Genomic DNA, 14,349 nt, shown 5'->3' with positions numbered 1-14,349 from the left:
TACAGTTTTTCATAAGTGTCCAGTTTGCAATAAGGTGTATTTGGAAACAAAGTTTTCCACCAGGTCTCCCTGTAACATCTTCATAGCTCGCCAGTGAATGCTGCCGCAGTTCTCTGGTTTGCCTTGGGGATGGTTTAGCTCCTCTTTAATATAATCCAGCCAGAGATCTTTAAAAGAAAACAGAAGTTTCAGCTAGATTTTGAATGGGTATTACATAATAAACATACAGTACTAACTCAGAAATTCTCCTCAAAAACTGTTTTCTATATTAAATGCAATGAGGTTTACTTGAGGACTGCCCCCCCTGCCTTGAGGTCCAAAAGCTATTCTCAAATCAGTGTGACAGTGATGTTTTAAGAAATAATATATCTTGAAAACCTAGTTCCATAATGTTTACAAATCCAGATTAAAGGTTATGTGCATCTCTTATGCTAGACCACGTCAAAAAAAATTATTTGCTAGCTGTTCTGCTTAAAACCATCCTACTGTGACCAAAGATCCTGGACTGAAAGTTCAGGTCACCGCAAAACATTATGCACTTAATGGAACAGAAGAAATAAGCTGCATTCTACATGATAGCAATCATTTTTTTTTTTTTTTTCAAATGCATGGAAGTAAAAGGGACAGCACTGAATTAAAAAAAAAAAAAAGAAAAAAAAAAAAAAGAAAAAAGAACCACACAAACAAAAAACACCCTTACCCGAATTTGTGGAACCAAACTCTCGCAAGGCACGTTCATAGTATTCTCTCAAGTTAAGCATTTTGCAGGATTCCTATCAAAGGAAGGTATTAAAGGGCCATTTACATTGTACAGAAGTTGATATTGCAATTTAATAATTTAATTTCTGACGAAGAAAAAAACCTGTCATGATAATTACACATGTACCTACACACATTTTACCATGAAGTTCAAAGATTGGTTACCATGGAACTTGGTTTTGTAATGCAACTTCAGAATACAAATATGAACTGATTACAAACCAGTTATGCTACTTGTAAGACCACCATTTTCTATTCAAATCCAAAGTTAGAAAGTGTAGTTAACTAAATTAATGCTCTAATCAGATATTTAACAACTTACTTGCTCCTTTTCTATTTGTATCATCTTCCTGAAGAAGTCAAGTGAAAATGGACGATTTTCATGCAAGCTGGAGTGAAAACAAATAACTTCAGACCTTTAACCTTACAAACTTACGCCTTAGAAAAATCAGGTTTTTTATTTCTCACCTGGTAAAGACTCTTTTTACTTTCTTATAACCACCATTCCTGTAGGCCCAGTCAAGATACTTTTCTTTCATAGTCACAGACTCAGTAGGAGCTGTGGCACACAAGGATCTCTGTGAATTAAAAAACACGTAAATTACAATTAAAAGGCAACATGGGAGAAATCAAGCAGTACCTTCTCTCTAACTAGACATTTGACATTAAGTGGGTCTCGTAAGTGAGGCAAGCTATCAGACAAAAACATCCTGAAAGATGTCTGAAAAGCAGCATTAGTAACACATCCAATATTTTGCAGATTGTAGTATAGCCTAACGTACATTTTTCTTCCAATATTTCAGACAGCTGGGGTTTCACAATGTTCTACCAACATTTGAATTTAAGTTTCCACTGTAAATAACTGTTTTATGCTGTAAAAAAATGGGCCAGAAAAATAGTGTCATGACCTGTATTTTCATACAGAGGTCGGAAAATGCCTTTTGTATGTTTTTATAAGCTTCTCCCCTGCAAGAGAAACACACTCCTCACATGCTGTTCTGTTTATTTTCATGCCATGAGAAAAAGTAAGTTTATATTGGTCAACCACCTGGTACAGGGCTTCTGTGTCTTGCTTGGTGTTTGTGCCCTCACTCCATTCCACCCAGAGGGTCCACAGCGGCAGGGTGCCCTGCAAGGGAAGCAGCCAGGGGATGGTATCATTGAAGCACAGGTGAGAGGCAGACTGACCTACAGAAACAACCACCACCCCATCTGTCAGGTCGCACATCACGGCTGCTCTCAAACTGCCCATTAGACGGGACTATTAAAGAGCTGCCTCTGCATCACACAGGGAAATCAATTGTAGTCTCCCTCCTCGCTCACAGGGAGATATTCAGCTGCACAACTGCTGAGTGTTGCCTTGCACGTTCTTTTGCATCACTGACCACCATAGCCCTAAAGTAGCTCCCAAGAACAAAGGGGAGGAAAGAAACAATCGGCTGAGGGTTTCCTCTCCGCACTCCCTTTACCCAGGGTTTGAAACAGAGCAGCCAGAGGGCACACAGCTAATCCAAGGCTTGAAATACCACGCATGCAAACAATACATCAACACGGGGCAGGAAAGGAAGCATGTTTTTCTAGTCAGACGTGAAAAATGCCAGCTGACTGCTAGAGGGAGCATGCAAAATATCACCTGTCATTCAGACCTTCAAACTTTGAATCTGAAGTTTATTTGCAGTTCCCTGATGTTCCTGCACACAATGTGCACGTGAAATGTCAAGTTATTATTTCTGACCTTAAAAATGACTTTGGACTGAGTGCTTTGCAAAAAGAAAAGCCCTTCAAATATCAGAGGTTTCCTGTCCAGGACAACAGCATGCAAGTCCATAAAACAGTACAGACCTTAGATTTCATGTGTTTAAGGGCTTCTTCAAAACACTGGGTCACATCATCGCTCTTCAGCTGGATCAGCACCTGCAGCCTCATCTGCCAGATTTCCACTGAGAGTCTGAAACGCTGAGTTGCAGCTTCTGCCACCTCCATAGCCTTTTCACAGAGGCCAGACTCCAGCAGCAGCTGAAGCTAAAAACCAGCAGATAAAGGTAGTCACAAGAGTTCTGTAGTATTTTGGTAGAAAACCAAGCCCCGAGTACTATATTGCCCAGCTTGCCCCCTACTCAGAATGGTAAAGTTACGCATGCAAGCAATGCAGGGCAGTCTCCCAGGCTATTCTTCTGTGTCAACTCTTACCCACTGCTTATAGTGGCCTTCTGGCAACAAACTGGATTCGTGGGCCTTGTTGAACGCACTCAATGTCCTCTCCAGCCTCTAGAGCCAAAAGCCAACAAAAAGGAAAGAAAACAAATATTTATCGCTGCAAACACCAGATCCCCAGCATGACAAAATATCTACTGGGCTTTTTTGTCCAAACTCCCTGAAATTAAAGTTACAAATCTAATGCTTGAGGTACCTGCATACATTTCAAGATAAGGGCGAGATTTCAACACACAAAAAACACCCCACACAACCCACACAGTGATGTTCTCTGATTGTGGTAAAGGGGACAAAATTGCATAGGAGTCACGATTAGTTATTCCTGTCAGTCACACACAAGAATAGAGGTGCAAGAAAGGTGCCCACATGCCAGCACCAAACTCTGCTCTTATTTACACGAGATGTTTTAACTCTTCCCTCCTTTTGAACAAGCCCAAGTTTGCAGCACTATCAGTGAATGTTAACAAGTTTGGCCTCATAGAAACATCCATCTGAGGTGGTCACAGTACTTTGCTGACAAGTAAATGCCCAAGTTATTCACATTTGGGCAAGGCCACAGTAAAACCAACAGCAAAGCTGATTCCCTCAGATGGAGGCTACGTGATCTTTAATGACAATCCCAGGTCAATATTTCAGATGAAGCACTTCAAAGTATACTTGCTTTTTGACTGAAAGATTACAGAAGTCAGTAAAAATAGAGGTGCTTTGTTACTATGAGTATTTATTTACCTTTTGCTTTAATTCTTCACTGTTGGTTTTCCTGTTGTATCTCTCCAGGCAAAAAGTGATATAGCATTTCCACATGTCCTCTGCAGGATCAAATGCATAGTATCAAACATTACAGAATTACAATGGTAAGCTTGCCAACACCTGCTTCAAAATGTTTACAGTATGCTGTAAGCAAAAATACCAGGAAACAAAAATGTTAACATGCAAGTAGAACATCTCACCTGTGGGGACTGCTGTCACAGCCTCCTCAAACACTGCACAGCACCGCTCCTCTCTCTGGGTCATTTCAGCTACTTTCATCTGTTTTGTAGTATGTTCTGCAGACTGCAGAGACCCCAGCTCCAGCTCACGACGAGCCATGTAGTCCCATGTAAGAGGGTCATCAGCATAGCTGGCCTGCAAACTAATATACCACGGCTGCAACACCACTCAACTGTCGTTGACTTTTGCACTTCATTTCTAAATAGTCAAACGTCACATAAGCAATACTTTTCCAAGAAAAAAATACAAAATATTGCACTGATATGACTTAACTTTCCATTTGCCTAGAGGAATCAGACTTAGTCATTAACCCGTCAATCACTATAAATTAGGGCAGTGGAGCGTTTTTATTAAAAAATTCCTCACCTTTCAAGAATTTCTTTTTGCAAATCTTGCGTAAAATCAAAGAGCTTTGCAATAGAAAGCAGAGCCAGATGAAATTCAACACCTAGATGTCAATAGAAAAAAAAACAGTTATCAACTGGAATTAAAACATTACATCCCACTGCACCCTTTGTTTACACCGGATTAGGACTACTCAGATACTGGAGATCTGAGTTAAAGGCAAGCATTTTCCTACCAAACAAGGGCAAGAAATGTTACACTACCTTTGATTTTCTGAGCAGCGTCCCTGTAAATTATGCGAGCCATTTCCCCATTAAGAATCTCTTCAGAATAATTGAATTCTCCCTGTGATATCAAACACAGCATTGTTAGAATTATCTTCCTTCCTTATTTTTGCAAGCATGGAAAAAAATACCAGAAGAAAGAGATATTAAGGATAGATTCTGATGAAGAAAAACATTAGCTAGTTTGCACAAGTTGAGGAGAATGAAAAAAAATAATCAGTTTAACTACTGTCCCACCTAAACTGCTCTCAAATCAACCATTAATACAGATCCCTTGAACCTATGCATTCAGACACATGATACGCAAGCAGAGAGTAGCTCTGAGGAAGCTTAAGTGACCTACCAAATCCATCTTGGCTTGTTCAAATTCTTTCTTTTCTTTCCTCTGTTTTTCAGCATGCATCAGCTCCATTCTGAAATACTGCAAAAGACAGAAAAACATGAAAACACAGGGGAATAAAGCACAGAACACCTAAATCCACCAGCAAGCGCTACAAACCTAATATCCCATGTATGCTCAACAGCCTTGTTTTTTAATGAATTATGCGTATACCTAACTACTCTATGTATTTCCCAGAAACTTTCCACATTTAGAAATTTCCATATTTCACACATTCTTTAAGTCTTAATTTACTGTTAAGATAAACCATGCTTCCTAGCAAAGACTAAAGATGCGTAGTCTAATCCAGAGAAATTGCAGAGTTCATAGTACTTTGGAGAATTCTGACACATTCATTCACAGACGGCATAAAACCCTCAATTTTTATACATACAGGATTCACTAAAGCATTGTTAAGAGCCACCAACACAAACACAAAAACTCGAGGAAAAGTCTTTTTGACATTTTCACATTGATGAAAAAACAGTTTTTGACAGATTGATGTGAGATTTGCTGGAGTGATTTGATCTGACTGAAAATAACTGCACATGGAAGAACAGCAACTCACTTCTTGGTAAAGTTTCGAACACTCTGGATGGAAGCGCAAAGCACGAAGAAACAGGTGCCTGGCACTTTCTGAGGAGAGACGTGACTCCATTTCCCATTTTGCTGCCATAATCCACAGTGCTGCAACAGAAAATATGAATAAGTAGCAAGTTGAACCATAAGAGGAAAGCAGGTATTTTTACCCCCACAACCGGAATCAAAAAACAACATTACTTAAACATTCAAACATTATTCAAGTTTGAGACTTTCTTTCAGGACTCACCACAGTTTTACTTACCTGGTTTATTGGGGTGAATGGCTAACATGCAAGAAAAGACCTTACTAAGCTGATGCTTTGAATTCTGTAAAAAGAAAAAAAAAATGTTTGGTTTTATCTATTCTAGTACTGAACTGAACCACCAAAGTTTCATTATGGAAGATTACAAGCTCCAATACCATTGTAACAGGGGAGGAAAAAAAAAAAGAAAAAAAAAAAAAGAGAGACTTCTCTCCTCCTTGAAGGCCTCTCATAGTTGTTTCATATTGACCAGCTTTCAGATGTTTCAGACTGCATTGGGATAGCTACCTTAAATCTCTCTGGAAGGCTAACAGAAACCTTGCATGAGTCACAAACCCCTAACCTCACTGACCACTCTGAGGCAAAGATTCTGTTTTGGCAGCACATTCTTTACTCTGACCAGACCACCTTCTTTAGGAGAGAGAGATCAACGTCTGAAGGGTAGGAACAATGCAAAGCCTGGCACAGAAAAGTTTACCAAGTACAAAATTGCCAGCATTATACCTTTCAGCGTAACCACTCTAAGAAATATTTGGAACAAAATCACAAGTCACAGACAGATTCCAGGGAAGTGATAACCAATGGCATGCATCTTGCAAACCAAATGATACTCAGATTCCAGGCAATCAGCCACATCTTTGTGATCTGCAAGCATCAATTTTCACACTAACTTGTTCCAGGTTGAATTCTGCACTTATTTATATGACTGGAAACCTCAGACAGCTCTGACAAAACTATTCCAATATTGCATTATGATATAGTAAGATGTGTTCTTCCGTCCTGCAACACTAGCTTCAGGCACCGGACCGATCACCCTTTGAGGATCATCTCAAAGGAAGGTTCATATTCTGAAGACTCACCCATTGCTTGCAAAACGCAACATGCGACAACCACAGCTGGACATCTTCCTGTGGGAAATGCCAAGGGGAACAGAATTAACCTTATAATAAGGCAAGCACAGAATCAATTTTGCACACTGACAAGCAAAAAATGTACACTTGTTATAACCATAAAAATGCAAAAAGAAGTAAGTTTGAATCTCAAATTCTCTTTCAGATCTTTCAATTCCTGCAAAACATCTAAAGCAAGCTAGTCCTCCATCTCAAGATGCATTCCCACAGTTTCTGCAAGCAAATCTGCATTTTACAGAACTCAAAACAGAGCTATTTGGGATGATTCCTTAGGCACCCATTTAGGCCCCACTGTTGGATGCCTTGAGACAATCTTTTCTCAAGACAGGTTAAGGTTCTTTACATTTCAAGTTTCTTGTTTCTGGAAGCTGGCACACCAAACTCACATGGAAGTATAAGGCTCAAGACAGGCAAGAAGGAAAGACTCAGAAAAAAAAATATATCCATTTATCATTTATATATATCATTTATCCAACATGAATGATCTACTTTTAGGCTACTACTAACCGTATGTCCTTACTTCTATTTAGCTTTTCAATCACATTGTTCTATGTCACTGCAAATACCTTTGGCAATAATATCTTTTTAAATCACACCAGTCCAAATGAAAGCAATAGCCTTACTTTCCACTTCCCTGTGGCACGTTTGAAGAGGCTGTGGACTCTACGCACAATGGAGTTCTCGATTTCATCCTTCTTAAATGAATAGCCAATACGCTAAGAGAAAATATATATATATTAATTACATAGCACTAGGAAGTTGGATATGTGGTATTTTGCGTGCTAAGAAGCTCAAGAAACTTACTGCTCTTCTCTTCTTTATTAGTTCCAGCAGATTCACTTCATACTAGAGGAGAAAAAGAAGTAAAATCAAATGAAGAAGCAATGAGCTGTGCTGTGCGATGGGGGTCCCGCACCCCTGGCGAGGGACGAGGCGGGCAGGGAGGCACCAGACAGAAGGTCCCGCCTGATTTTGAGCTGCCAAACGCACAAGTCACCTCGAGGGGAAGCGGCGCACCTGGATGTAGGTAACGAAATCCTCCTTGCGCAGCGCTCGCCGCTGGATTTTGTACTCGAGCGCCGAGGCCTTCCTCAGCACGGCCCTGCGGGGAACACGAGCGCGGAGCTCAGCGGAGCCGGGCGCGGCGCGGGGCAGCCCGACCCCGGCCGCGGCCGCACCTGATCTCCCTGCGCGTGAAGAGCCCCACGCGCTCCAGCTGCTCCAGCTCGGGCACACGGTCCTCCAGGCGCTGCTCGATGCGCTCCGCCATGGCGGCAACCGCGGCGGCCCCACGCGCGCGGCACTTCCGGGCCGCGCCGCCCGCGGGCCCGCCCGCCACTGCGGCGCCCCCTGGCGGCCGCGCCGCGAGCGGCTGAGGAGGAGGCCGCGAGGCGCAGGGGGCGCCTGAGGAGGTGGCCTCGATGCTGCGGCGGCCACGATGCCCAGGAGGTGGCCGAACCGCTCAGGTGGCAGCCACATTGCTCAGGTGGCGGCCACATTGCTCAGGTGGTGGCCCCGCTGCGCCGGTGGTGGCCCCGCTGCTCCGGTGGTGGCAATGCCACTGAGGAGATGGCGCTGCCATCACTTGGCTGCTACGGCAGGAGGTGCCTGCCCGGCCTTCGCTCCCTCCCGCAACAAGCAGGCAGGTCCGGCCGAGGTGGCAGAGCAGTGGCAGGAGGATTTCTGGCTGAGCATTTTCTATATTTACTAGAAATGCTCTGGCCAAGCATTTTCTGTATTTATTAGCCCCCCAAAAAAGCTGTGAGTTATCATTGCCTTTAATTATGGCAGTGAGTTAAAGGAGTGTTTGTGAGCACAAATACGACTTTTGTTAAAATCATACAGCAAAAAGCTTAGCGAGAACAGCCTGCAGCTTCCACAGAATAAAAAGTTTAGCAAGATTAAGAAGTGGATTTTTATAATTTGATTTATAATATTTATTAGACATGATTGAAAAGCAGAATGAATTCTTAGTGGAAGAGCTGCAGAAATTTTTCACCTTGTCAGGAAATTATGACACTGCTTTCCAAGAAGTGATCAAACAGGAAAGCTACCAGGAAGCAGAGAGGCATCAAACCCTCGCAGAACTACCAAGTTCAGATCGTGTTGGCTGAGGCAGGTCTGAAGAGCAGTTGTGTCTGTAGCAAAGCAACTGCTTTGCTTGTAATGACAACAGCAGCTCCCACCGGAGGAGGTTCCCGTGGCTCTCACTGAGCAGCCACAAGCTACAGCTTCTCACGTTACACTGCTATCCATTCGCTTCAATAAATCACAGCAGAATTTACAAAATCTGGCAGCTGCCTCCAAGCTGCAGGAGGCTGCAGGAAAAGGGGAGGACAGCGGGTGCTGAGGGGACTGGCACAGACACCCCTTTGGGGGGCAAAGACCCGGCCTGCAGCAGGTACCTGCAGCTCCTGTTGAGGTCAGGTTTCGGTGAAGCAGCACAACAGGCTTAAACCTTCATAAAGCCGTGGCGTAGGAATGTTATTGTTCATGTTCATCGGTAACATTAATTGTTTTGAAGGTTACAATATTCACCAGCTCTGCCTGACCCCAATGTAAATCCATAGACTTCAGTGCAACAGTGCTTACCTCAGGAGGGCTGCACTTGGCATGGGAAGGGAAGTGATATTACTACACTGATCACTAAGCTGCAGTGTGGTTGGAATTACTATACTTTATTGTTTACTCTATTTCTGAATCTGACTGTGTCATTTCATATCATAAAAGCAATCTGTATTTACAGCTTATCTGTCATAGTGCACTTAGATCATAACATGTAAATGAGAACACTACATGGAGTTCAAAGCTTACGAGGTCTCAGTTATTGCTCTGGGAAATTCTGTCTTCTTGCTCTCCTCCATCTCTAAACATCAAGCATCCCTTTGGTAGAAAGAAAACAGCAATAACTGCGAGGCAGAGACACAAATCTGAACAATACAGTCACACAAACTCACAGAATGGTTGAGGTTGGAAGGGACCTCTTGAGATCATCTAGTCCAACCCCCCTGCTCCAGCAGGGACGCATAGAGCACATCATCTTCTGAAACCTTATGAATGATCATTCGATCATCCTGAAAACATTTTCTGTGATCAGCACACACCGGTGTACCAGCAGCAACCAGGAACATGAACACAGCTAACGGCATCCAACGCGGAAGGTGACAAGAGTCCCTGCGAGGCAGCAGCCGCCACCACCTTCCGTTGTGCCCCTAAGAGAAATCGCTCACATGCACGTATTTACCAACAAGTCTTTTGGTGTATGTGAGAGCTCTTCACATGCTATCCATATAGTGATAACAATATGTGTCTGCCAATGCTTCTGAAGGCATTAAATCCCTTGTTAGCACTTGTCAAAGCTCCACAATATCATCTAATAGAAGTATATAGGCACAGCACAAACCACTCTGCAGGACCCATCACTGTGGGACTTCAAAGGAAGAAAGACTGGTGTGCACCAAAACAATAGAATCCCCAAGGTTTTAGTTTCATAGTCTAATGTTTTCCTTGCAGAAACGCACACATAGCGAGTAATAATGAGATTTATAATGTTGAACTTATTGAAGACCTCACAGGATTCTTTACAAATAAACCCCATCACAAGCAGTTTGAAAACACTTTCTGCTCTCTCAGATATCCCTTGTTTCCTGTAAATGGAACAAGTACAAAAATAAGAAAGCCTCTCCCTTTCTTCCCTAGGCAAAACAATCCTTAGAACAATTAACATTACGGACTGTCAAAAGTGTTCAGACCAAAGTGACAAATGCAGTGAGTGGCAGGCAAGCCCAGCCCGACCCACCAGAACACTGCATGCTGGATTTGTCATGCAAATCAAAATGGAACCTGACATACTCTTTGTTCATTTTCCTTTCAAAAAATCTACTTTAAATGCCTCCCATGTGCCTTGTTTTGGGAGCTGACATTCCGAATGCATCAGTGCAAATTAAGGGAGGGATCTATTACCAATAAAGACGCTGGGATACAGAGAATTACAAAAATCTTATTGGAAAGACTAGGGCAAAAACTGGTGCAGCCTGCAGCTGTACTACTCACCAAATTGGCTGTTGCTCCTTCCCTTATGAAGCCTCTTTAAATAAACTCCACCAGTAGATCCTCAAATGAGAAGTTCTGGCAAGCCGTCACAGCCCAGTATTATAGATTACAGCCTGCAAGACAAGGATATGTTGTGAATAAGGAATAACAACAGTGGTTTTGCTTTGTTTTGATTTAGATTTAAGGTAATCTATATTAAAATGCATAAAGGTTAATGCACATAAAGAAAATGGTTAAATGATTAAAGTCGATTTAGACACATCTATTTTATTTATTTAAACTGGTTCACAAGATAAGTGTATAAACAGTTATGATTTTTCAGAAAATATCAGCAGATGTACAATATATTATAATTAACTAAAATTGTATGAAGAAGAAACTTTCAACAATGAGAGTGGTGTCCTGACCCCATGAACATAATTGGGAAAGTTTCACTGACTTCATCTGGGCCAATAGTTCATCCTTAGGAAAACTTCTGTAGCAAAACCCTCAAAGGATTTCCTGAGAATATGGAGCTTTGTTTTAAAAACACATATAAACACATATATTAATAAAGCAGCTTGGAATATATTCTCAAAAATAGACTAACACACACTTTGAACTGCATTGAACTCCTGCATTATCATTTAGTTTCGCATCTGCTAAAACTGACCGTCAGTCAGCAGAAACAGTGATTTCAACACTGCATTTCAACTTTGAGCCTCAAAAAATATTCCAAGACTGTGAGACTGGTCAGTTAGTGCGATCCATACCTGCGTTCATGTTGGTGCCTGCACCTGCCCTCGGTGGATGTTCCTGGTCCTGTTCTGCCAGGTAAACACTTGCCTGTCTCCATACAGCAGCACTGTTGGCCCTTACCCAGCAGCGTTACATCTGAATGCTGCTCAGAATTTCATTCACTCACTTATCTCTTCAATTTTATCAGCAAAAATAATCATATGAGCACTTTCATCCGATGACTTAACAGAGCTACTATCAGGCAATTTACCCTTATACAGGGTCTCTTAAAGAGCTTTACTTTCTTCTTGCCATTGGCCCTGAACCTGAACTTTTATGAACCCGATTTCCTCCTTGTCGCTTTCAGAAGCTGTTTCTCCTCTGTAGCCCCGAGATATGAACCTCTATAAACAGGGAAATTTTACCAAAGGGGAATTCCGCCTCTGGAATTGTTTCCTTGCCAGTTCACATCTGGTACTCAGCACCTGATCCGTCTGCTTATCCAGGGGCTCAAACGGTAGCAGCTCTAACTACGCCTTTAATTTGACACTGTTGTTTGGCGGGTTAGGAAGTAGTTGATGTTCTGTCTAAATGCAGTGGGATTGTCGCAATTATCGATCATATTCCATCTGAAAATTCATACCCAGGTGGAATGCAAGTCACATTTCAACAATTTGGAACTAAATTATCTCCTAATTACTCCCAATTGTCAATATCACAGATTGCATTTCTTAGTGACTTTTAACTTAATATTATTTCTTGTCCATACATTTTCACTGAGGAGTGTTGACAACTCTGCTAATATTAATTTATCTCACTGATCTGTGTGTGTGCTGAGAATGAGTAAAATTATGGCCTGGCCTTGCTTGTGGCACCATATCCTTACTTAGGAGATGCAAGTACTTCCTCAGAGCAAAACCTTGTGTCGTTTAAATGCAAAGATATCAGTATTGGCATCAATTAAACTGGAATGCCAAAGAGCACAAATTGCGTCTAATATAGATTTATTTCTCCTTCTAGAAAGTGGGAAAATGAGGGGTATTTTATAATTCTTGGTCACAATTTGCCTCCTGCTACGTTCCTCACCTCCTTCCATGGAGCTTTTTTTCCTTTGATGGAAGTACTTTGACCCCAGTCATGGCAACAGGCATGTGGCAACCCGGTAAAACTGCTTCTGGAAGTGTGGATAATTTAGACTGCAGTGGGCAGAACCACACACCCCGAGCAGCATTCAGAAAACAGAGCAAATACCAGTAAATGCTTTCTGAAGCAAGCTCTAGCACACAAACCCCTGAAAACATGTCAACTTCCCCATGAAATGCTCAGGTAAGCTTCCATGTGTGTGAATGAATGTTGCACAGCTGGCAAACTGGGGCATATTAGGAGAATAGCTTCTGCCCTCATCTTCTGACTTAAGACATCGCTGGGGATAAAACTAAAAAAGTCTCATCTTATTAACGCGTATGCTGCTTAGCCATAAGAAAAATAATTTGGATCCCTGCCTGAGTATCAAATCTTGTCCTGTATTTAAAGCTAATATTAACTTATCTTTTGACTAATCTGAGGTTTATTTTTTACTGTCCTTTGACATATTCTAAACCTCCTTCTTTTTTTATGATTGATTGAAGCTTTTGTTCCTGCACTGTCATCAGACCTTTTGGTGAGAAACTTCTATTCACATCTGCAAAGTACTGAATTCTCACACCTTCCCAGCAGTTTCTCTTTGATCTCTGCACTTCTGAGTTTAATAATTAAGTTTGCATCAAAAGCCTCTTTTTTTTTTTTTTTTCTGTTGCTGCATCTTCACTGTTTCCTTGACTTGGTTAAGATTCCTGAAAGGTCTCTCAGAATATTCTTAGGATAGTTTTGTAGTAAGTACTACACATGGTAGATCTTTAAAAATAGAGTATGAATAGCATGATTCCTATTCCTTTTTTTTTTTCTTTCTTTCCTGGATTAAATAGCGTTTATACATCATGATTTGGCATGATCTTTTTGCTGTGTATTTTGTTTGTTATACATATTTTTGTTTTGTTTTGTTTGTTATACATTAAGTTTTATAAATTTTCTTCTGAATTTAGCACAAACAGGACATCTACAGATCTTCTGTAAAAAAACTGGCAAAAAATCTGGATTAAGGCCACATTTTTATTTTCTGAAGTTCTAAGTGGATATTTTATCTTGGTCTGACTGTGTTTATGTTAAAAATCTTATTTTTTTGTTTTTAAATCACTGTGTGAAATGTATTTTTCTGTGACGAATACTGTTACTGTTAGTAGACATCTGAGCTTACAGAAGAATCAACCTAACAGATATGTGACTTTTCTAGAGCAAATTTTCATAGTGCTTTGGAAATAATTCTGATATTTTAGTCCACTATCTAAACACTAGAGACAAACAATGCCAATAAAAACCACGGAGCAGAAATAAATCATTAACCGAAGATCACGGAATACATTTCACTGCCAAAAAGTCAGCAGAGATGTAGCAGAATATCACTAAGAGAACTCCAAGGAAAAACTCCAGAGCAGTGACACAGATTTCTACTGAGCAGTAATGACTGAGTAATAATCATCCCTTATTTTCACTATATGAGTTCAGAAGTGATTCAGCAATGAAGGACGCAGCGTGCATTCACTTTTACTCCCTACAATTAGGCAGACGCGTGAGGGACCTGCTCGCCCAGGGCTGGGCATTATGGGTGCATTAAGATTCCCTGAGGGCCAGGTTCCTTGAGTGCTGCTCCTGAAATACATTTGAACAGCTCGGTACAAAGGCAGTCCCCAGGCAAACACATGAATGAGAATCACAAGTGGCTGCTCTGTCAATCTTCCCCGCACAGGGCATTCATGG

At 41.4% G+C, this 14,349-nt stretch overlaps 1 protein-coding gene across 1 annotated transcript; it reads right to left on the bottom strand.

The window, feature by feature from the left end:
• UTP6 (UTP6 small subunit processome component) lies at window positions 1-8,031 on the bottom strand. The gene is made up of 19 exons (XM_010218413.2): window positions 7,905-8,031; window positions 7,744-7,828; window positions 7,531-7,572; window positions 7,350-7,442; window positions 6,676-6,723; window positions 5,816-5,879; window positions 5,540-5,658; window positions 4,936-5,013; window positions 4,572-4,653; window positions 4,330-4,411; window positions 3,924-4,105; window positions 3,703-3,782; window positions 2,950-3,027; window positions 2,602-2,781; window positions 1,808-1,888; window positions 1,228-1,337; window positions 1,082-1,148; window positions 701-773; window positions 1-167 (listed from the first exon to the last, which is right to left on the bottom strand). The coding sequence occupies exons 1-19, from the start codon at window positions 7,994-7,996 to the stop codon at window positions 10-12; spliced, it is 1,794 nt and encodes a 597-aa protein (XP_010216715.2). The 5' UTR covers window positions 7,997-8,031; the 3' UTR covers window positions 1-9.
• Between the last annotated feature and the right edge of the window lie 6,318 nt (window positions 8,032-14,349).

The sequence above is a fragment of the Tinamus guttatus genome, unplaced genomic scaffold (assembly GCF_059628265.1).
Source record: "Tinamus guttatus ecotype Peru unplaced genomic scaffold, ASM5962826v1 Tinamus_guttatus_pri_ptg000045l, whole genome shotgun sequence".
NCBI lineage: Eukaryota > Metazoa > Chordata > Aves > Tinamiformes > Tinamidae > Tinamus > Tinamus guttatus.
This window is presented reverse-complemented; position numbering and strand designations above follow the sequence as displayed.